We start from the raw sequence: 22035 nt of genomic DNA on the forward strand, positions 1-22035 counted from the left end.
ATCCAAACAAACCCCACAGCTCATAAGCTCATTAAAATTTGATGCAGTTCAGACTAAATTTTTTAACCTCTATGCTTTTTTATTAATCTCCTTCCCACCACACATACTGCTTTTTATGCCTTATTACTGTACCTTTTAGCAACAAATATCTAAGGAATCCTCTTAGCGACTTTTACGTTGACACAGCAGCATATTGCTTTCCAATAATCACATTACAAATCCTCTTTAACCCCTTCAGCACTGGTGAGATGCAAGGGAAAAATGTGCCAGACCGTTTTAAATAACATCATTAATGTGCTGCCCTGAGCTCTGTCTGGAGCTGTGCACAAAACAAGAGCATCCAATTGTCTTTACATAGCTGCTTCCTCCAGTTCCAGTTTCAAAACTCTTTTCCCACTTGAGTTCAGTAACATTACAGGTTCCCTACAAATTCTTCCAAAGCCCCCTCAAGGATTTTTCAGTTTTATACCTGTTATTTCAGTTAGCAGCTTTTAGATCATGTTTGATGAACAAAAGCCCCTCAAGCACATCATGGAATCCCAGAATGGTTTGGGTTGGAAGGGACCTTCAAGTTGATCCCATTCCACCTCCTGCCATGGGCAGGGACACCTTCCACTGTCCTGCATTGCTACAAGCCCTGTCCAACCTTGGACACTTGGCCTTGGACACTTTCAGGTATGGGGTAGCCACAGTTTCTGTGGGCAATCTCCACCCTCACAGGGAAGAATTTCTTCCCAATATCTCACCTAACTTTCCCCTCTTTCAGTCTGACCCATTCCCCCTTGTCCTGTCACTCCAGCTCCTGATGAACAGCCCCTCTCTGGCTTCCCTGTATCCCCTTCAGACCCTGGAAAGTGTTGTGGGGTGTCCACACAACCTTCTCCTCTCCAGGCTGAACATTCCCAAACTCCCCCAGTCTGTCTCTTTAGGGGAAGTGCTCCAGTCCCCTGGGCAACTCTGTGGCCTCCTCTGCACTGGCCCCAACAATCCCAGGTGTTCTCAATATGAGAACACCAGAACTGTGTGCAGTGCTCCAGGTGGGGTCTTGTGAGAGCTGAGCAGAAGGGGAGAAAATCACTCCCTGACAAAGCAATTTGGAGAATTTACCTCACAAATGGAAGTCTTGGATCCTGACTTGGTTCTGGACATGAAGACACTGAGCAGCCTCATCACTACCAAGTGCACCTCGTTCACAGGGGAGCGCTCATTTTTCTTGGATACATCCTGCAAGAAAAGACACATCCTGCTTGTTCAATCCCAAAGCTGAGCAGTGGTCCAAGCCTCTCAAGTTCAGTGCTCTGATCCTCAGGAAGCATTTCTAATTTAAGCTCAAGCAATAAGACTAAAAAAGCAGCACAAATGCCTCAATAGAAGGGTAGGCAGTGGCCTGGCTGCCAGAGAACAGTCCTACACAAATGAAAAGCTACATATGTCAATCATGCATTTACTGATCATGGCTCTTCTCAGAGTTTAATTCCAGCAAAACAAATTTTCACGCTCACTTGTGGATGCCAGACACCGGAAACAGTGGGAGTTCCACTCATGTCATTTTCTACCTTACATGAAAGGAAGCAAGAGGAATAAAGTGCCTGAAAACATCCACACAGAAATGCTTCTGTAACTCCCAAGCATTTAATTCCTCCATGCAAAGAAACCCTGCCTAGAAGGAGCAAATTCAAAGCATGAGCTCACACTGCACTTTACCTTTTTGTCCATGCCCAGCTCTGCAATCAGCTGGGACAGAAGGTTATCCAAAGCTCCCTTGTCTTTCTCATCATCTCCATCTAGGTCTGTTGTGAGCATCAGAATAACCTGGCAAGAGCAGTCAGAGAATCATTTGAGGACAGGTCCCATATTTTCAAGTAACTATTTATCTTTCACAAAACAGCACAGATTTTATGTTGATTTATCTGTGTTCTTTCCCAAATCCAGCCTGTGCCTCACATCTGAACATGAACATTCAGCATAAACCCACAAGACCTTCCCAAACACGTTGGATCTCAAGGATTTGAGCCCTCAGGCTCCTCAGTCAGCTGTAAAGTCACACACAGAAAGGGCACAAGTCCAGCAAAAACCTGTGGTAAGGAATGCTGTGCCACAGATGGACTCACACTGTGACTGGGCAGGAAGGAGAAAACCAAATGGAAACCAGTGATTGAACAGTTTCATTTGGACTTAACTCTGAGCCCTCCTCACTCACCTGCATGTAAGGGATGGCCCGGACCCCCCCCACGTTCCTCAGCTGGGGTAAATTCTGCAGCAGCCTCTCCAGCAGCATCAGCCGGACCATGTGCAGCCTGGGGATCCAGAGCCAGGGATCAGACACACACACAACACAGCACAGCACACCCAGCAGGGTCCCCAAAGGAGCACTGCAACCTGCCCCAGAAACCCTGAGCCATCAAATCCTCCCAGATACGAGAGAACTCGCTCAGACTTCACAGGGGAGCCACGCCAAAGATGCAGAGCACCTCTGACAATGGAGCCACACTGCCTAGGCCTGGCCACCTGAGGGTTGTAACTGCATGGAAACATCCTGCAAATCAGCTCCACACTGCTCTGGAGAAGGGACTGAGCACCTGCTCCCACAGAATGAAAAGCTGCCCATGCTCCCAGAGGACTCTTGCACACACTTTTGTCCTAACAGTGAATTTCACAGGCTCCCAAGATTTTAGTGATTCTGTGTTAACCAGACTCATGCAGGATTTTTTCATCACTTCCTAGAGGCAGCAGTTTTGTGGGACACACACACTGGGTGTGTTTATCACACCACAGGATGATGGCACAGAGGGTGCATCGAACAGGGTTCTCAGGGAATGGGCACAGCCCCGAGGCTGCCAGAGCTCCAGGACTGTCCTTCAGAACACAGACTGCGTGTGGAAACAGAGGGTGGGAATGTTGGGGTGCCTGTGCAGGGTCAGAGGCTGGACTGGATGATATTTGTGAGTCCCTCCCACCTCAGGACATTCCATGATTTTGCAATGGCAGTTTTCTCTAGTCTGTATTTTGACTTTCCACTTTGGTTACCCAGCAGCTGAGAACTGCACCCCTGGAACTGCAGCACCTGCAGCCCCCTCCTCTGCAAGCATCCCCCCAGAGCACAGCTGTTATTCCTGAAGAGGAAACAAAGCCTCTTGCCTGTTGCTGGTGTGGACATCTCCCTCTGCCTCCCCTTCCCCCTCGGAGCCCTCTCCCTCCTGCTGGCCCGTGGTGGTGCTGATGGCTCCAGTGCTGGAGCTGATGCTGCCCGGCCCCGCGGGGTGGCCCTCGGCTGTGGTGTCCCCGTAGGCACTGCTCCGGCCAGACACTGGGAAAGGAAAGGAAAACAGGGAAAGACAACATCAGCAACTCAACAAGCACTCTGCCTGCCTCATATCCACCATCACAGCTGAGCTGCACTTTGGAATCGTGGTTCTAAGGAGATGCTGGCTTTGGTTGTCTTCTTAAAGCTCCAAGAGAAGCTGAAGATGAGCTCATAGAAATCTTTTCTTTGCCACTCTCATCTTCGTGGCCCAAACTGAACTGGTCCCATTGCAATAATTCAAACTCAGTCAGACCACACTTGGATGGGCAGTGCAGACAATCAGACAATTTTTTTAGTATTATCTGTGGATATTTTACCTGGGTATCAGTCACCAATTAAAAAGAGAGGGATTAATCCAATAATCTGATCCAAACTTAAACCAGCAGCACAGTGAATTGTCTCAATCTTGCTCTGAGCATTCTGAGAGGCAAGGGCTCCAGGGACACCTTGTTGTGGCTTCCCAGTACCTAACAGAGTACTGGGTACTTACAAAAAGGAGGGAGAGGGACTTGTTATACGGGGAGAGAGTGACAGGATCAGGGGCAGTAGCTCTAAGATGAACAAGGGCAGGGTTAGATGGGATATTAGGAAGAAATTCTTTACTCAGAGGGTGATGAAGCCCTGGCACAGGCTGCCCAGAGAGGCTGTGGTTGTCCCACCCCTGTAAGTGTCCAAGGTCAGGTCAGATGTGCCTTGGAGCAATCTGAGATCATGGAAGGAGTCCCTGCCTTGGGGTTGGTACAGGATGATCTTTAAGGTCCCTTCCCACCCAAACCACTCTGGGATTCGATGATTTTGTTATTACAGCCCAGTAAAATCTGCTGCAGATTCCACACTTCCAGAGAACCAGGAAAAGCAGCCAATATTCAATCAGTGGGCACTCAGACAGAACCCACAAAATGATGGATGGCAGCAGCCACTGGGAACTGAGCTTTCCTCTGTGCCAGGGATCACCCACACACTTCCACGGTGGGCAAGGCTGTGGTAGCAGGGAGGCAGCAAGAGTAATGCAGGAAGGGAATGGAGTGCAGCAGAAGGGAGCAGGGTGCAGCAGAAGGGAGCAAGGGTGATCCAGCAAGGGAGGCAGCAGGGGTGCAGCAGGGGGGAACAGGGGTGCAGCAGGGAAGAATCCGAGGTGATGCAGGGAGGCAGCAGGGGTACAGAAGGGAGGAGGGGTGATGCAGAGGATGCAGCAGGGAGGGAGCAGGGGGTGCAGCAGGGGTGCAGCAGAAGGAAACAAGGCTATTGCAGGGGGTGCAGCAGGGAGGGAACAGGGGGTGCAGCAGGGGTGCAGAACAAGGGAGCAGGCGTGATGCAGGGGGTGCAGCAGGGAGAAAGCAGGGAGGAAGCAGAGGTGCAGCAGAAGAGAGCGGGGTGATTCAGGGAGGGATCAGGGGTGCAGCAGGGGGGCAGCAGGGAAGGATCAGGGGTGATTCAGGGAGGGATCAGGGCTGCAGCAGAAGGGAGCAGAGGTGATTCAGGGAGGGATCGGGGTGCAGCAGGGTTCACTCACCACTGTGCTCCCCAGCCACCGAGTCCACGGCGCTGCCGCCGCTCTCCGAGCCCACGCTGCCGCCGTGCTCCGCGGGTGATGTGCGCAGCGTGGAGCCGTCCGTGGCCGCCGTGCTGCCCTCGTCGTCGGACGCTGGAGCTAAGAGAATAAAGAGAGCTGTTACAAGTAAAAACACTGCCTGGGAACAACTGCAAACGATGCTCATGCACAAGAGAAAGGCTGCTGGGATTGGAGCTGGAGTTTGGGGACAGCTACAAACGGAAAGGGAGTTTGGGGGTGAGCAGCAGGACAATTAAAGCTGCTGAAAGCAGTGGAGGGGAGATATCCCGAGAGGAAAGCTTCTCCTCAAACACACAGGCATGCACAGTTACTTAAAGAACAATGTCTGGTTGTTTATAAATGCAAGGGAAACACAGCACATGCTCTGTTTAGTCTGCTTTAGTTTAAAGAGAGGAAATAACTTCCTCAGAAGTCTACAGTGAGAGCCAACTAAAGCAGGAAACAGCTGTTAGTACACTCTCAAAAATACAAGAAGCCAATAGTAATAACTGTCTCTTCCAAACCTTATTTACAAATCATTTTTAAGGCATTACTTTACTTAGGTCAAAACGTGAAAAAGGTGATGCCTTGCAGTGAACAGTTACCTGATGCTGTTGTGTCCGAGAGGGTTCCAGCATCGAGAGAGGAGGAGCTGGGAGCCTGGCCAGACAGTCCTAAGCTCTGCAGCCCAAGGGCACTGCTGCTGCTCCCTGCAAGAGAACAACTTATGAGCATCCTTCTTTAACAGAACGAAGTTAACTCTGGCATTTTCTGTACATTTCATAGTTCTGCTATCTTTGGTTCACTGGTGGTTACATCAACAGCTTTGCCTCATTTCTCTCCCCGTTTTTTTTCCCAGTTTCCATCCCCTTTTTGCCTACCAACAGTGCCAACATCTGACCTTGCTGATCCTGTTGCAGGCTCAGGGCAATAGCCAACTCCACCATTGTCTCATCATCTGCATCTGGAGGGATATCCAGCATGGGAGGGAATCCCTCTGCTCCAGCCAGGAGAGCCTCCAGAGGAGAAGGGTTCCCATTATTCACGTTCTCAGAAGTCTCCAGAACCATGGATTCAGACTATGGAGAGGAAACACGGTGAGAGCTTTCCCCAGACCACCAGCAGTAATGGAGCACAAGCAAGTTCATGAGAGCTAAATTAACTCAAGTCCTGTTACCCTTCAAAGGCTGCAAGGAGAAGCTCTGGACTCACCACCATCTCGAAGTCCCCGTGATCCACCTCGCTCTGCTCCTGGCTCTCCTGGCGGATGTGCTCCCCATTTGCTATCCCAGAGCTCTGCAGCTTGTCCTCTGCATCGTCATCATCATCATCATCCTTATCTCCTGGGTGGCAAAGCAGGAGTTCTAAATGCACAGCTCCTCATCCCATCCCAAACAAGGCAGTTAATGCAGAGAAAAAACCCAAGCTTTTACCCTCAGTTACCAAGAGACTCCCTGACACCTACAACTTGCTCTCTTAGGTGGAGTTCTGGTAATTTTGATCTGCACACATCTTTGAATGATTAGAACCTGAAAACATGCACAGAAATACTAACTCCAAATTACTATTCTCTAGATAAAATGATCAGATCTTCCTGTCACTGAAAGGGGAATATCTCAGAGAGATCTCCTTTCTGAATCCCAAAATACGAACGAAAAGGTGAGATTCAATAAAAAGGGGTTTAGGGGGTAAGGGAGAGCAAAAGAAAGGAAAAAGGCTGATTTCAATCTTTTTTAGTCCAAATTTATAACAAGAGCAGTTTATTTTCTTGTCCTTTCTGACCAGGAGGGCCATGCTGGTTTAAGGCAGGGAGGCCCTGGCGTACCCATGGGAGTGTTGCTGCGGGGGGACGATGGCAGGGTCACGTGTCGCCGCTTGTTCCGGGGTCTCAGCACCCTGATCAAAGCTTGCTTGCAGGAAAAGCTCACTGCTGGGTCCTGCAGGGTTAACAATTCATCATTACACTCCTGAAGCTCTAAGCTCTTATTCACAGCACTTGGACAGATGGTTAAAAATACACTTGTGACTCTGGCTGGTCATGGTTCATGTAGGACACGAGTCACTGCCTCAACTCACTCCCTGCTCCCCTCAGGAGCCACAAAGCAACATATGACAATATAATTCCACATGCAGCACATGACAAACATTACTAGAACACAAGGAGAGAGAGAATTCTCCTTCATTCACTTCTGGCTGGGTGTTTTTAGCTGCATTTTGTGTCTGTACTATGTATTCGCATTCTACCCACATTTAATTTTTTCCCATCATAGAATCATAGAAACATTTAGGCTGAAAAAGCCCTCTGAGATCAAAGCCCAACCATAAACCCAACACTGCCAGTCCCCCTCACCCATGTCCCCAAGTGCCACATCTACACTTTTAAATTCCTCCAGGGGTTGGGACTCAATCACTGCTCTGGGCAGCCTGTGGCAGGCTGGAACAGCCTTTCCATGAAGAAATATTTCCTGATGTCCAACCCAAACCTCCCCTGGTGCAATTAGAGGCTGAGGCAGAGCACAGCAAGGTGACATACTGGGCAAAGTAACATCTGCATGTAGATCTTGGATGCAGTATGGATACAGTCCAGCTCACATGTGCAGTATCCATGGATAATATCCACCAAAGCATTGACTGTGGCTTCAACATGAGTGAGACCTAAGAGGCATAAAAGCAGGACTGAAATCAGCTCTCTCTGTACTTCAGCACAAAGTGAGGCACTGCAGGAAGCATCTTTTGTTTGCAGACTTCAAGGCACAATGTTAACAGCACAAATATATTGATTTTCAATCCAGACTGAGCCAGTCTTGTCTGTCTGATGGAATATTGTGAACTCCATACACCAGCACCACTGAATATCCTCTAACACCACCCATGGAGCCAAATCAATCATCAGTCCCTTTTTCCTGGCAAATACACGTGCCCCTGTCCAAAAGCTTGGGAGTAGCATGTGCAGCTCCATATCACAAAGCCCTGAGTGCAGCACTAGCATTGAACAAGTAATTTTCTCTGCTTACAAACTTAAAACAGACCCCTTGAGAAGCCACAGGCTTGCCAATAGCAAAGGAAGAGCTCTCCCACCTGGCAGACAAGCAGGGGCCAGGAAGGCGTTTTTGGGTTTTGATGCATGGAGCTTCCAGAAGTGGTTCACCAGCTGGGTAATGAAGGTGCAGCCCTCTCCTTCCGTGTGCTTCTGGGCCTCCTGCCCTTCTTCACTCCCTGCACAGATTAAAAAACACCTCTCAGAAATGTGCAGGGGAAAACCTTAATGAGGGTAACACCAAGTTTATTTAAAATGGCTTTTTTCAGAGGCTTTGATGTTCTCATGAGCAGGATATCACACACCTACCAAATGTGTCAAATACAGTCCCTGTCACTCCAAACCCGACACCCCAGCTCAGCTTCAATTATCACAACAGAAACTTAGAGAAAATTACAGACTTATCTACCTGTTTCCAGCTGTGGCAGCTTTGATTCTGTGTAGTGGACCAGATTGTTGGGTCTCATAATAGCAATGGATCGAGCAGTGATGACCAGCCTCTGGAACACCTCAGGATCGAGGTCCTTCCCTTCTTTGCTTGAGGAAGTCAAATACTGAATGGCTTTGCTTAGCAGTGCTTGATCCTGCAGAGGGAAAGATAGCACAGGCAAGAAAAAACAACTGACTGTAGCACGAGAAAGCAGCTGAATTACAACCACAGGACAGATCCTGGGGAAATCCGCACTCAGCTAAGGAAGGACAAACAACCCTAAAAAGTCACAGAATCACACAGCTCTGGTGAAACACAAAAGCCAGCAGGGCAGGCAGCAGAAGCTAAAGGGAGATGAGACAGGAGGTGTGTGTTGCATGCAGGAAGGGCTCTCTAGGGCTGTGCTGCACCTCAGCCATGACCTGGCAGGTCCCAGGAGCCCCCAAATCCATCCCTGGGCAGTACCTTGTGGTTGTGGTAGGCTGAACGGCTGGTGTGCAAGCTGGCCAGGAGGCTCTTGGTCTGCTGCTGCACGCTGGAAGGGGCTGGCATGGACAGTAGCATGGTAGCCAGTTCCTGAGCTGCAATCTTATTCTTCTCCTAAGAACAGACAAACCCCATTATTCACTATATTTACCATCACTCAGCATACCTGCAGCTCCCTTCCCTCAATGCCCTTTTAATAGCCTCCCTCCATTTACTATTTGACATTTAGGGAACATTTCACATGTCTACATAAGAAAAGTCCTTTTGAGATTTATGGGCTCCTACCCTGCTGTTTCTGTAAACGAGGTCACTCCCAGCACAAAAAGCCCACCAGCTCTAAATGCAAATGCCAATTGTCATTCTAAACTAGTTTCAATCGCTTTTGGCTAAGGCAACTTTCAGATCAGTGCTCTGAGCAAAAGGGATGGCTCTGCTCCTATCAGGCCCCCGGGGCTGCAGGAGGTAGTGCTGAGCTCGCCCCTCCTCCCCCAGCTCCAAAGCTCAGGAATGTATTCACAAAGTTACTTGCCTTCTCGTTGACTGGTCCCACAGCAAAGCAGCTTTCCAGCGCTTCTAAAGAACTCACTACTAGCCTGGAGGGAGAGAGGAAAGCAGGCTTGAGTACAGCAACCCTTCTCTCTCCTTAGCACTTTGCTTTATGCGGGCTACAGTCATGAGTAGCTCAGAGACAGCTAACGAATGCCAAGTACAAAATCAAAGCATGATAAAACCTGCCACAGGCACCATGCATATCATTTCATTGTGTTACAGACCAGAGTTAAACCTGGCTCACGCTCACAGACAAACTTAGGACTGCTTTAATAATCCACAGCTGAAAGACAGGGGCTTTTCTCTCCCAAAGAGGATAAAACATTTCCTTACGCAGCCTGCAGCAGGGATAACTTGGATTGTCTTGACAGTCCCAATTCACCATGGCCCCCAGACGTACAGATGACTGCAGATCAAGGCTGGCTATGACACATGGGAAAAAGCGGAACCGACTTTGCTAAGGGAGCAACGTTCTACTCGCTTGCTATTTCCACACAGGTTGCTCTTTCCAATTTGTGGAGTTTCAGCACAAAATATTCCAGAGGAAAATTAACTCAGAGCACTGGGTGTGACCCCAAGAAGGGATGTTGGGGTTCAAGCAGGCTGGGGAAACACTTGGACCGAGGGAAAACCTGATTTCCAAGTGGCAGCAAAGTCCCTGCAGCAGCACTCCATGCCCCTAGGTAGAACTACCTGAAATGCCATCTGACACACCAGAAGGAGCAGGAAGATACAGGAAAAAAGCAGGGAAGAGAGAGCATTAAGGGGAAAAATAACACTGGAGGATTGGAAGGTAGAAGGAACAATTGTCTGGTCTGGTGGTGATAAATAACACCCCACTCCCCACAGCCACCCTCATAAAGCTTGGAGGGAACAGAAGTGGGACAAGAAGGCACAAGGAAGGAACAAAGCAGAGAGGAGTCTGTCAAATAAGCAACAATTATGCCGTGTACAGCAAAAATCTGCAAACAACCTCATCTTTACATTTGCTAAACCATCTGCCATGCAATGACCAGAATGTAAAGAAGCAAATGTCACTTGGAAAACAAAAAACCCCAGTCACCAAAAGCCACACCATGTGTTCTGTCTCTCTGACACACACTCATTCGTGCAGAGAAAAGGATGCCATACTAACCGGTCCAGGGTGGTTAGGGACTCAGTGTCAGAACTTTGGGGGAGCAAAGAAAAAGGAAAAAAAAAATAAAAATGTGTAAAGCTCACAGAAAAACTCCCTACAACACATTCTAAGCAAAAGGCAAATTAAATGGGGAAATCAGGAAGCCAGGGGAGCGTCAGTCTAAGCAGGGTCTTTCTACCTGGGCAGCAAAACAAAGACAGAGATGAGCCAGGTCACCTCACACAGAGAAGCCAAGCACCACTTAAAGCACCACTTAAAGCACCACCCAGGCTTAAATTTGAGTGTAGACACCACACTTGGATAGAAAAGCTGCCTCCTGCCTGCCATTAGCTGTTTCTACTCCAGAGGCCCTTCAGAAGGTAACACCAAATAGAAAGAATAATTCTTTTATATCTGAACTTTTAGAATATAATCCCACTGCTCTGGAAAACCAGAGAGCGTGTCTGTGCCGAGAGGGACATCTTGTGGGAATGCCACAGCAGAGGAGGAAGGGAAAGGGAAAATAAACACAGGGAAAAAATCCCATGAACTATTAGATAAAACATTAGAGGATGGCTGAACAGGTCCTTCAACTGGGTCTACCAGGCACTTCAAACCCTGAGCCTTCACCTGAGAATTTCAGTCAGACAAACTCAACCACCACTTCCTCACAGCTGAGCAGTGCATGTATCCTCTGAAATGCTCATTTCCTCACAGCTGAACAGTGCATGTATCCTCTGAAATGCCCATTTCCTCTCAGCTGAGCAGTGCATGTATCCTGTGAAATGCTCATTTACCAGCAGCACCAGTTCCTCTTGGAGCTGTTTCCCTCCTGTCCTTGCTGTTTTTACAGCCCTTATGATACAGACTGTATGATATCAAAGGAAAACATGGTGTGGACATACGAAAGAACACAAGTTCTGTTTATTCACTAAATTTATGTCCAGGTCAGCCTTGGGGTTTGGCTGTCAGCAGGAATATGGGGGAAAACCCAACACTTCCCCAGCACAACAGCTCAGCCTCAGGCACGTGGGCTACAAGGCAAGTTGGTGGGAGCCACGAGTCTAAAACAGGGTGACACAGAAAACCCTCCTCAAAACTGAGCTTAACTTCTGAGAGGCCTGACCCTTGTGAGCTCCAGAGAACAAAAAAGGGCCAGCTTGAAATGAATGTACCAAGGCAGCAGAAATTGATTTGAGCTCCTCAAAACTGCTGAAACATGAACTAGGCAGCACAAGCAAGCACACAGATCTACCCATCTACTGCCCCAGATCAACCAAGAGCCAGCACCCCTCCTACAAGATAATCACTGCTTTCAGTTGTTGCTGTGCAAGGCAGTGAGAACAACTCACTAATTCCCTCCAGCTCTCCAAGTTAGGAAAAGCACACAAGTGCCACAACAACAACAACCCATTTCCAAGGAGGAAAAAGGGAAAGACTGTGGAAATACCTCTCCAGGACAGTCCCACTGGCAGCAGCAGGGGCAGCTGACTCGGTGTCCCCAGTGCCATTCCCTTGGTTGAGGTTTGGGGGACAAACGTTGCTCACGGAAGCAGACGGGAAGTCCTCAGGGGGCTCATCAGGCCAGCCAAACTGCTCTTTGGTTTTGCCATAAATTTTTATGGAATCCATCATGGTGACTCCAGCAGGATCCACAGAAGCCCCAACTGTAGAGATGAGAGAAATTTCTTAAAAACTGAGAAAACTGCTGCTTCTGGAAACAAACCAGCCTCAACAGGGTCAGGACAGCAGTAATTTCACGATTATAAGCTGCACTGAGTATAAGCCGCACTTCCGGGTGCCAGCAACTTTTCATTCTTTGTCCATACACAAGCTGCACCTGATCATAGCCACACGTTACAATACAGAGTGTGATCAAAGGTATCTGTTCTATCACCATCTGTTGAGGGTGGGGGCAGTGATCCTGATCTCTGTGGGCAGATATTCTGCTAATGGGCCATCCATTGAAACCAGGCAGGGCATTGTTCTTTATCTTTTCACAACCCATCCTTCCTCCAGCCAGTCATTTTCTGCTCATGGCCATTGAGTCCCACTGTGGGACTGATAAAATTACTGCATCCCATTGGGAGTTGCTCCAGCCAGGGGGAAGAGCCCAACAATTGTTACCAAGATAAAAACAGAGGTTTTGGGACACTAAGGGAGCCCCTTTCTCCACTGGACTCCAGAGGAAAACCGGATTTCTCCACATCCCCACTGGAGCTCCAGAGGGAAACTGCACCTTGTACAGGAGCACTGCTCCAACTGAGCCACATCTGTCACTGTAGGAGGATGCAGCCACCATTAAATGGGACTGCTACCAACACCCTGCCTGATGGGTTGTCAGGTTGTACCCTGACTCTGTCAGGGCTTGGAGTTTGTTTCTTTGTAGTACTGTATTTCTATTTTAATTTCCATAGAAAAGAACTGTTATTCCTAATTCCCATATCTTTGCCTGAAAGTCCTTGATTTCAAAATTATAATAATTTGGAGGGAGGGGGTTTACATTCTCCATTTCAAACAGAAGCTCCTGCCTTTCTCAGTAGACACCTGTCCTCCAAACTAAAACAGCAACTTTTTCTTCTTTGTCCATATATAAGCCACACCTGATTATAAGCCGCACATTTTAGTCAAAATGGTGCAGCTTATAATTGTGAAATTACTGTATTAATGATACTGTCATTAATACACAGCCACTGACAGTCCCATCTCCTTTGCAAGGCCATTTTCCTTCCCTTGCCTCAGCACAAAATCATTGAGCTGAACTACTAAACATTCACTCACAGCAGCAAGAAACTGGACAATAAATAAAGTTATCAAACATTCAGGGTTCCCCCCTCAGACTGTTTTGCAGTCAGGGCAAACAAACAGATCATGCAAACTCCCTGCTGTGAGGTGAAGCAGCTCCATCCCACCCAAACCAACCCAGCAGCTGTCAGACCCAGCAGTCACAGAGCCTTACTGAAGATGGTGAGTTTCTTGTCAGCCTGCAGGGCCTCCTCCCGGGTGAAGGGGAAATCGAACCAGCGGGCGCGGGTCATGTTGAGCTGCATGGTGCGGCCGAAGATCTCCAGGTAGGAGGGAGCTCGCTCGATGGCCTGGGTGCCGATCTGGATCCGCATGCCCGTCATCACCATCGTGCTGTTGTTGTTGGTCACTTCAATGGTGAAACCTCCAGGCTGCAGAGAACAAATCACAGCTCAAAATTCCCTCTGAAGCTGTCTTAGATTGCAATACAGGATGTGCCCAAAAGTATGTATTCTATCACCATCTGTTAACCCAGGTGGGGCAGTGATCCTTATGTCCATGGGAGATATCCTCTGTTAATGGGCCATCTGTTAAACCAGGTGGGGCAGTGCTCTTTATCTTTTCCACAACCCATCCTTCCTCCAGGAAGATACTGGTTGTTAATGGGCAACTGAGTCCCACTGCACGACTGATAAAATTCCATCATCCCACTGGGAGATGCTCCACCCAGGGGGAGGAGTCAAACATTTCCTACCAAGATAAAAACTGAGATTTGGAACACCACAGCAGCCTTTTTCCACTGGATTCCAGAGTAAAACCAGACCCTTCTTCATCATCACCGGACCTTCAGAGGAAAACTGCACCTTGCACAGGAGCACTGCTCCAACTGAGCCACATCTGTCACTGCAGGAGGATGCAGCCACCATTTAATGGGACTGTTGCCAACACCCTGACTGACAAGGTGTCAGGGTATATTCCGACTCTATCAATATTTTGGGTTTGTTCTTTGTAGCACTGTATTTCTATTTTAATTTTCCTAGTAAAGAGCTGTTATTCCCACATCTTTGCCTGAAAGCCCCATCATTTCAAAATTATAATAATTTGGAGGGAGGGGGTTTGCATTCTCCATTTCAAAGAGAGGTTCCTGCCTTTCTTTCTTAGCAGACACCTGTCTTTCAAACTAGGACAGAAGCCAAGGACTCTGTACAGAGGTGCTGTTTACTAAATTACAGTATTTGTGAGGGTCATTTGAACCAAGCAGACTCCTTAAGGCAAGGCATGGTATCAACATGAACAATAATGGCACCAGAAGCCCAACAGAGTCCCCAGATTGCCCCACTCACCTTTGTGTTGGCCACGTACATGCCCGTGGAATTGAGTCGGTGCTTTATCTGCTGGGCATTGTACACCTGCAGCAGGTCATTGCCTCCAAACTCCACATCTGTGAGCTGTTGGTTGTGCTCAAAGAAGTCAATGGGGAAGTTCACCTGGCTGGATGTGCGAGTTGCTGGAAGGGGAAAGAGATCTTTATGACAAAAGATGTTCTAAACAAGGAAAGCTGTGGTAAAAAACCTGTCAAACAACTCTCCTCCTTTGTGAAGTATTTCTATATAAATCTATGGAAACATTTTACCCCCTTAGCCAGGTCATTGTCAGACTGAGTGCTCTAAGTATTTAGATGCTGTGGATCAATCTCTACACCTCCACTAGTTACAAAGGTCACTGAGGAGCCCTTACTGATGGCGGCTGCCTTGCGCTTGCGGACGGGTTTCATGATGCTGATGACGCTGCTGGGCTGCAGGGAGGGCTGCAGCCAGTAGGACGTGTTCTCCACGTTGGCCATGTAGATCCTCAGGCTGCCATCCTCACACAGCAGGATCATGGTGGTCCTCTGCTGCTCGTTGCAGGCCGTGTGACGGATGGCTACCATGTCCTGGATCTGCAAGGCAAGGCAAGGGCTTGGCAACTCTCTGCATTAGGAAAGCTGCCAAGACTAGAGATCTGGTTGATAGAAAAACAAGAAACCAAATTTTGAGAGTCAAAAATACTGGAAACTCTGACTAACCTTTGCTTTGGCTGGCAAGGTCTTAATCTCCTGGATAAGGAAAGTGTCTGGCTTCACCATGACCACCAATGGGACACCTGTGGTCTGCTGGACACAGCACACCAGGCCAGGGTGGTTCATCACCTCAGACCACTGACACAGGGCTGGAGAAGTCTTACTGCCACCATTGGAACTGTGAGAGACAAAGGGCACAATGACATACATTTAAGGAGTAGCACACACAAAACCACACAAATTTCATTGTGTTCACATCAGCTAAAGCTTCATCCTGAGCAGGGATTCAAACACTGCATCAATGAACAATGTCTGGTTTACAAGTGAGAAATGTGACAGAGTCACCAGAGTGGGCAGAAGCCATGAGCATCTCAATCCTCAGCCCTGATCCCTACCCTGCAAACTCTGGCTTTAGTGCTGCATTTTATGCCCCAAATCAAGGAGGTAATTTATAAATGGCTTTCAGCAATGTTTTTATCTGAATAGATGAACAATTCCACATTGCAACACACCTAGCAGGAATAAGCAAAGGCCAATGCAGGAGAATCAGTGGCTGTTCACTGGAAAAAGTGGAAACAGAGCTGCAAAAAGATTAAGTCAAACTGAACTGGAGTTCAGGAGCTCTGGGAACCTGACCCTCCTTCAGAGCCCACTTGTGCCAGTGGCTTTGTGTCAGGCCAGTGCAGAGTCTGAGGCCTGAATGCTCAGCACTGTGTATCAGAAAACACAATAGAACTGTCTTTTCCTTGCCACATTCATAGAGTAAGAGATTGGTTTCTCCCAAGGGAGTCTGAAAATCAGCCTGAACATGCACTATGCACAAGGTCCACTGCAGCAGTGGTGCTGAAAGGAAACAAAGGCTTCCTGCTCGGCCGCCTCGGCGAGGGCCGATAATCCCATCGGTTCCAGTGGCTGCACCTCGAGCAGCTCCCTCTGTGCAGCTCCACTGCTCTGCACACACCTTTCTGCTCTGAAACCCTACTGGGAGGACAAAATGCATGTGTGGCCCACTGTTGAAACAGCCAGCTTTGGTTTCCAATCATCCTACAACTGGGATATCATGGAACTCCTGAGCTGGAAGGAACCCACAAGGATCATCCAAGTCCATTAAGACAGAAGGACCATGAAAAGTAGCAAGAAATCATCAGCCAACAGGGAATTTTCACTACAAGGTTTGGTCATTCAAACCCAGGATGTTAAATAATAAGCAATATTTAGAATAAAGAAATAAGAATGCAGGGAGTGTCCCCTAGGATTCTCACCTCTTGATGTTAATTGGGAAGAGCCGCTGCACCTCCAGGCTGGCCCGGCTGATGGTGGCTGCGAAGGATTTGCCTTGGCAGTAGCTGAAGAACAACATCTGCAGCACGTGGGAGTAATAGACTGACACCCCCCCTCCTGCCACCTGGCCATTGCTGTCCTGGGGGATCCAGAGAAATGCCAACATTTAACATAAACACAAATATCCCCAAACACTCTGTCAGGTTTTTAAATTTACGATGGAATTATTCCCAAAGCCACCCCTCCTCCCCAGCAGTGAGAGAACAGAGCCCTAAATGACAATTTTCTAAGCTGAACTCCTGGGTGAACTCATCCATCAGACACTTCAAAGGCTCTGGGAGGGGATGCTGAGCCTGCACACCCGGAGGCTGTAGGTAACACCCTGAGCTCCTGCAGCTGTGAGCCTCAGCGCTGTGTGACAGTGTCACATGGAGCAGCCCCTGTATGCCCAGCTCATAAAAGCCCTTCCTGAGGGCCTCCTTCCCATCTATTCCTGTTTTGAAGCAGGATGGGGTAAAAAACACTGGAGAGATTTTAAAGGTCACCCTCAAGACTAGAAACAAAGGCTGGCTGCAGCTCTCCAGCCCCAGCCATGGTGATTTATCCCTTCTGCTCCTGCACCTTTGGAGTGCCTTGCTCTGAGAACAGCACTGCTCTGAAGCCATCTCCCTGCTGAGAAATCCTGCTGGGCATGACTTCAGAGCCAGCCATGGAAAACATGCTCCATTTTCTAGATGAAAGGATCAAGGGGTTTAATTTTCACCCCCACCTCCTTTTACTGTAAGGATATTTCTCTCTTTAGAGGAATGAGAAAGCTCCTTGATCTAGATCAGGGGCTTAAAATGAGAAGGGAAAAAAAAGAAGGAAACTTCTGCCTTCAAATGGAAGATGCAAAAAAAGAGAGAAAGGGAAGTCACCAGCACCTTCAGGTCCTCGTGGTTGACTTCAAGCACATTGGTGACATAGAAGGGCCCGTGCTGGGCACTGCTGGCCTCCTCCATCAGCTGGGTGTAGATGTAGCCAGCAGAGGACATGATCACAATGATGTTCTTCCCCTCCTCGTTGAACAGGAAAGTGACATCCCTGATTTTGGAACTTGGTAGGAGGAAGTAAAAAGTTGGACTCAAGGCATCTACTGAGAGGTCATAAATCTGTGGGAAGAACCAAGGAAATAATTAACTGCAGTAATTATTAAGGCAGTAATTAATTGCTACAATACAGAACAGTGCAAACGAACAAGAGCTGAGACAAGGGAATCCCTATGAGATGTTATAGTTTGGGACTTTTTTTCTCTTTGAGTTCTTTGGGTTTGCTTTTCCTTGCAAGAACAGCCCAAACATTCTAAATTTATATTTCCAATTTATTTCTAAGAATATTATCACATTCTCCCACATGCAACTCCCTGAGGATCCAGACTCTGATGTCTGGCAGAGGCTGTATCATCACTAGTTCATGGCCAGACATACCTTCACAAAGTCTGCAGTGACAATGGCCAGCTCTGTTTGAGATCCTGGCAACCACACAGCTTTGATGATGAAATTCCCAGTGGCCAGTTGGGGATGAAGCACCAAATGATCAGAGACTGATCCAGAGCTGCTGAATGTTAACACATGGCAATCCTGGAGTCATGAAAAAAATTGGTTAAATATTAAAACACAGTGTTTATAAATATTTCAAGCCAAGAATGGAGCTAAAAGTCTGCATTTCTCTTATGGCACATAATGATTCAGAGAATCTAAATCTCAATTTCCTGCACTGAAGATGACACAAAGGTTTGCAAAAAAAACCAAACTATAGAGTGCAGCTTTTTCTCAGCTAAATAACACATTTGTAGACTCTGCACTTGGAAAGCTGAATCTAAATTTGGGAGAATACAAGAGGAGTCCTTGCCAAAGAACTCTAATTGTTACAGACTAGTTTTAACACACTAAGTCTAACATGACTAAACCTTGGCTCTTGTCTTAAAACAAAATCAGCCTAAATACACTAAGAAATACTATTTTAAGGCACTGTCTCATTCATTATATTGCTCATACAAGTCCTGCCTCTTCTATCTAGTAGGAAAGTAAATCAGGAGCTGAAGTAGTGACAGAACTTTGGAGGCAGTTCCATGCTAACTCCTCAGAGGAAACAAAGACAGCTGGCTTTGAGCTGATGTTTACAGCTCCCTGGAAAGGGGTTTGGCAGGCCCTTACCTTCAGCCCACACACAGCCAGGTAGTCCTCCTTGCAGGGGTTCCCAGTCAGGCTCAGCACCGTGAACGGGACGGGCGCGGACGCCAGGCGGGTGAGGGTCAGCTTCCTTTTGCTGGAGTCAGCTTGTTTCAGCAGGGCTGAGAGCTGCAGCACTGTGATCTGCAGCACACAATGAACTCACTTATCTGGCTGTAACTGAGTGGAGCCAGGCATTTCAGTTCCACACCCCAGTCACAGAATCAGAAGCACAGAATGAACTTGGCTGACTGTAACTGAGTCAAGCATTTCAGTTACAGGATCAAAAGCACAGAATCACCAAGGCTGGAAGGGATCCATGAGACCACTGAGTCCAACCATCACCCCAGCACCACCACAATCACCCCTAAGCCACAACCCCAAGTGTCCTGTCCAGACACCTCTTGAACACTTCCAGAGTTGCTGATTCCCCCAAATCTCTGGGCAACTTATTCCAATGCCCAACCACTCAAGTTTTTGTTTATAGTAACAAATTTGAACCTCCCTTGGCACACCTTAAGGCCATTTCCTTTTGTCCTTTCACTGAGTCAAGGACCGCACCTGACTCCAATCTCCTCTCAGGTGGCTGCAGTGAGGTGGGTAAGGGCAGGGAGTTTTTCTCACCATTCCTGCTGTAGGAAGTCTTTTTCCCTGAAGAGTTTTTCCTACAAGAGGTTCCCCTAAGCTACACAACACTTCATACCAGATCTCAGGATGGGCAGAACAAACCACAGCCCTGTCTGTTCCTCAGCACTGCTCCATTTCCCTGGGAACCCAGTGCATCCAGCTCTGTTCTCATTCCCTCAGGAACTCAGCAGATCCAGTGCTGGAACCCAGCGGCTCCAGAACTGCTCCATTTCCCTTGGGAACCCAGCAGCTCCAGCACTGTGCCCCATCCCTCAGCAGCCCAGCAGTTCCAGCACTGTGCCCCATCCCTCAGGAACCCAGCAGCTCCAGCACTGTGCCCCATCCCTCAGGAACCCAGCAGCTCCAGCACCGTTCCCTGTCCCTCAGCAGCTCCAGCTCTGTTCCCTGTCCCTCAGCAGCTCCAGCTCTGTTCCCTGTCCCTCAGCAGCTCCAGCTCTGTTCCCTGTCCCTCAGCAGCTCCAGCTCTGTTCCCTGTCCCTCAGCAGCTCCAGCTCTGTTCCCTGTCCCTCAGCAGCTCCAGCACCGTTCCCTGTCCCTCAGCAGCTCCAGCTCTGCTCCCTGTCCCTCAGCAGCTCCAGCTCTGTTCCCTGTCCCTCAGCAGCTCCAGCACTGTTCCCTGTCCCTCAGCAGCTCCAGCTCTGCTCCCTGTCCCTCAGCAGCTCCAGCTCTGTTCCCTGTCCCTCAGCAGCTCCAGCTCTGTTCCCTGTCCCTCAGCAGCTCCAGCTCTGTTCCCTATCCCCCAGCAGCTCCAGCACTGTTCCGTGTCCCTCAGTAGCTCCAGCTCTGCTCCCTGTCCCTCAGCAGCCCAGCAGCTCCAGCTCTGTTCCCTGCCCCTCAGGAGCCCCGGGCTCACCTTGCCCTTCTCGTGGCTCACAGCCAGGTGCTGGCGGCGGCCGTGTGGCGAGGACAGCACACACATGGCCACGCGCCGCAGCACGTGTGCGCTGATCAGCTGCCGGATGGTCTGGCCCTGGTCCCCGCTGTAGTTCATGCGCACGTTCTCAAAGGCGCCTTCCTGAGAGCCAAGGGTTGGGACCTGAGCCAGGGAAAGCATCCAAAGGGTGTCACTGGAATGTCTCTGTTTAAAAGCCACTCCCCCATCCACACTCTTGTTAATTCCTTTTGTTTCCTACCATCAGCTGATCTGTCATTTCTACTGATTTGTCCAAAGTGTGGAGCTCACTGAGAGCCTGCTGGGCACGGCTGCTGCTCCCCATGGCTGAAGCTTGCTGGAAGTTGACCTGGATGGCATCCATCAGGAAATTCAGCATCTCCAGCACCAAAGGTGCAAAGGAGAAGTTGGCCTACAAGAAACAGATCAGGCAAATGAGGAACAAGGTGCTCCTGATGGGAGCTGCACATCAACTGCTTTTAAAGCCCCACTCCCCTTTATGACCCTCTCATCTCAGCTTATAACCAACCCAGCCTGCCCAAAATCCTCATCACAACCCATCTCAGTTTAGTAGCTGATAATTATACCTGGGACTGCAGCTCCTCTCGACAGCCCTCCACATTTCTGCACAGGCTGCTCTTTTTGGGCTTTTCCTCATCAGGGCCCTTGCCCTCGCTGATGGTGACCTTGGCTTTCTCAGCTGGGGACGTGCTGGCGTGGCGGATGACGCTCTCGGGCACACGGGGCTCGCTCTGGAACGCTGATTCCTTCATGGTAGAGCTCATCCCACTGCTGGGAGTTCTCTTCACCAACGCCTGGGAATGACAGAGCAAAATCCCAAACCATGCTCAACCTGGCTATTGATGAAGTGGGCACAGATTGTAAGAGCAGCAATTAGAGCACACTTCTAAAGAAATAACATCCTGCACGTGACTCTCCACCCAAGGATTAAAAACTTTCCATATTTAAGATATAATTATTTTATTTACTGCTGGTGGAAAACATGGGAAAAGGTGTTCTTTGTGTACAAATTCTGTAAAGGTAGATGGAATCCCAGGAGTCACTAGGACACAGATCTAGCAATGCTCTTATTTGGTGCAAAAAAAATTAATTTCCAGGCAAGCTGTAATTTCTGAGGGTTCATTATAAAGTTAAAGCTTTTAAGTCTTAGCAATTCTGCGTACTCAAATCCTGACGTGACTTACTGCAGAACAGAAAATTGCAAAGGATTTGAAAATCTGAAGACATAAAGAATTTACCAGGCAGCTGCCATCCTCCTTGGCTCCACAGTCACAGAAGAAGGATCCGTACTTGGCGTAAGAAATCTCATGATCCTTGTGACAAACTTTAGCACAAACTGTGCAAACACCAACCCCATCAACCATCTTGCAAGTGTGACAGTGGTACCTGCCCAAAATAAGCCAGGTGAGTTTTGAAAGGCAGTGTCACAAACCACACTGGTTTCCTTCCCAATGGCCAGGAATACCAGACTGAAACTCTGAACACAAGCTTGAGATTCTTACCAGTGCTGATTCATGAATTCTTTCTGTGTGATGGTGAAGGTGCAGAGTTTATTACAGAGAGAATCTTCATCCTATCCAGAAGAAAATTGTTTAAGGAAGGTGACATATCTGCTGCTACAGTGAAGTACATGTACAGAATAAATTCCCCAGATACCAAATGTACATTTTAGGAATAGTAAATTTTAGCAACACTGAGCTAGGA

General features: G+C 48.4%; 1 protein-coding gene across 2 annotated transcripts in view; it reads right to left on the bottom strand.

The window, feature by feature from the left end:
* UBR4 (ubiquitin protein ligase E3 component n-recognin 4) overlaps window positions 1–22035 on the bottom strand; it is a 92052-nt gene that overhangs the window by 44715 nt on the left and 25302 nt on the right. Inside the window, exons 36-64 of one of the 2 annotated variants that reach the window (XM_033079313.1) lie at window positions 21834–21904; window positions 21570–21717; window positions 20898–21125; window positions 20552–20722; window positions 20272–20454; window positions 18756–18914; window positions 18027–18179; window positions 17484–17711; window positions 16542–16699; window positions 15286–15457; window positions 14958–15159; window positions 14564–14727; window positions 13435–13651; window positions 11926–12142; window positions 10494–10526; window positions 9339–9402; window positions 8789–8923; window positions 8303–8477; window positions 7935–8072; window positions 7390–7511; window positions 6682–6793; window positions 6069–6199; window positions 5758–5935; window positions 5462–5566; window positions 4818–4955; window positions 3139–3307; window positions 2201–2297; window positions 1705–1812; window positions 1108–1224 (exon numbers count right to left, since the gene is read on the bottom strand). In XM_033079313.1, coding sequence (XP_032935204.1) covers window positions 1108–1224; window positions 1705–1812; window positions 2201–2297; window positions 3139–3307; window positions 4818–4955; window positions 5462–5566; window positions 5758–5935; window positions 6069–6199; window positions 6682–6793; window positions 7390–7511; window positions 7935–8072; window positions 8303–8477; window positions 8789–8923; window positions 9339–9402; window positions 10494–10526; window positions 11926–12142; window positions 13435–13651; window positions 14564–14727; window positions 14958–15159; window positions 15286–15457; window positions 16542–16699; window positions 17484–17711; window positions 18027–18179; window positions 18756–18914; window positions 20272–20454; window positions 20552–20722; window positions 20898–21125; window positions 21570–21717; window positions 21834–21904 — 4293 coding nt within the window. Of the gene's footprint in view, window positions 1–1107; window positions 1225–1704; window positions 1813–2200; window positions 2298–3138; window positions 3308–4817; window positions 4974–5461; window positions 5567–5757; window positions 5936–6068; window positions 6200–6681; window positions 6794–7389; window positions 7512–7934; window positions 8073–8302; window positions 8478–8788; window positions 8924–9338; window positions 9403–10493; window positions 10527–11925; window positions 12143–13434; window positions 13652–14563; window positions 14728–14957; window positions 15160–15285; window positions 15458–16541; window positions 16700–17483; window positions 17712–18026; window positions 18180–18755; window positions 18915–20271; window positions 20455–20551; window positions 20723–20897; window positions 21126–21569; window positions 21718–21833; window positions 21905–22035 lie in introns of both variants that reach the window. The other variant, XM_033079314.1, reaches the window with a different exon arrangement.

This window comes from Catharus ustulatus, chromosome 24, assembly GCF_009819885.2.
Source record: "Catharus ustulatus isolate bCatUst1 chromosome 24, bCatUst1.pri.v2, whole genome shotgun sequence".
Taxonomy (NCBI): domain Eukaryota; kingdom Metazoa; phylum Chordata; class Aves; order Passeriformes; family Turdidae; genus Catharus; species Catharus ustulatus.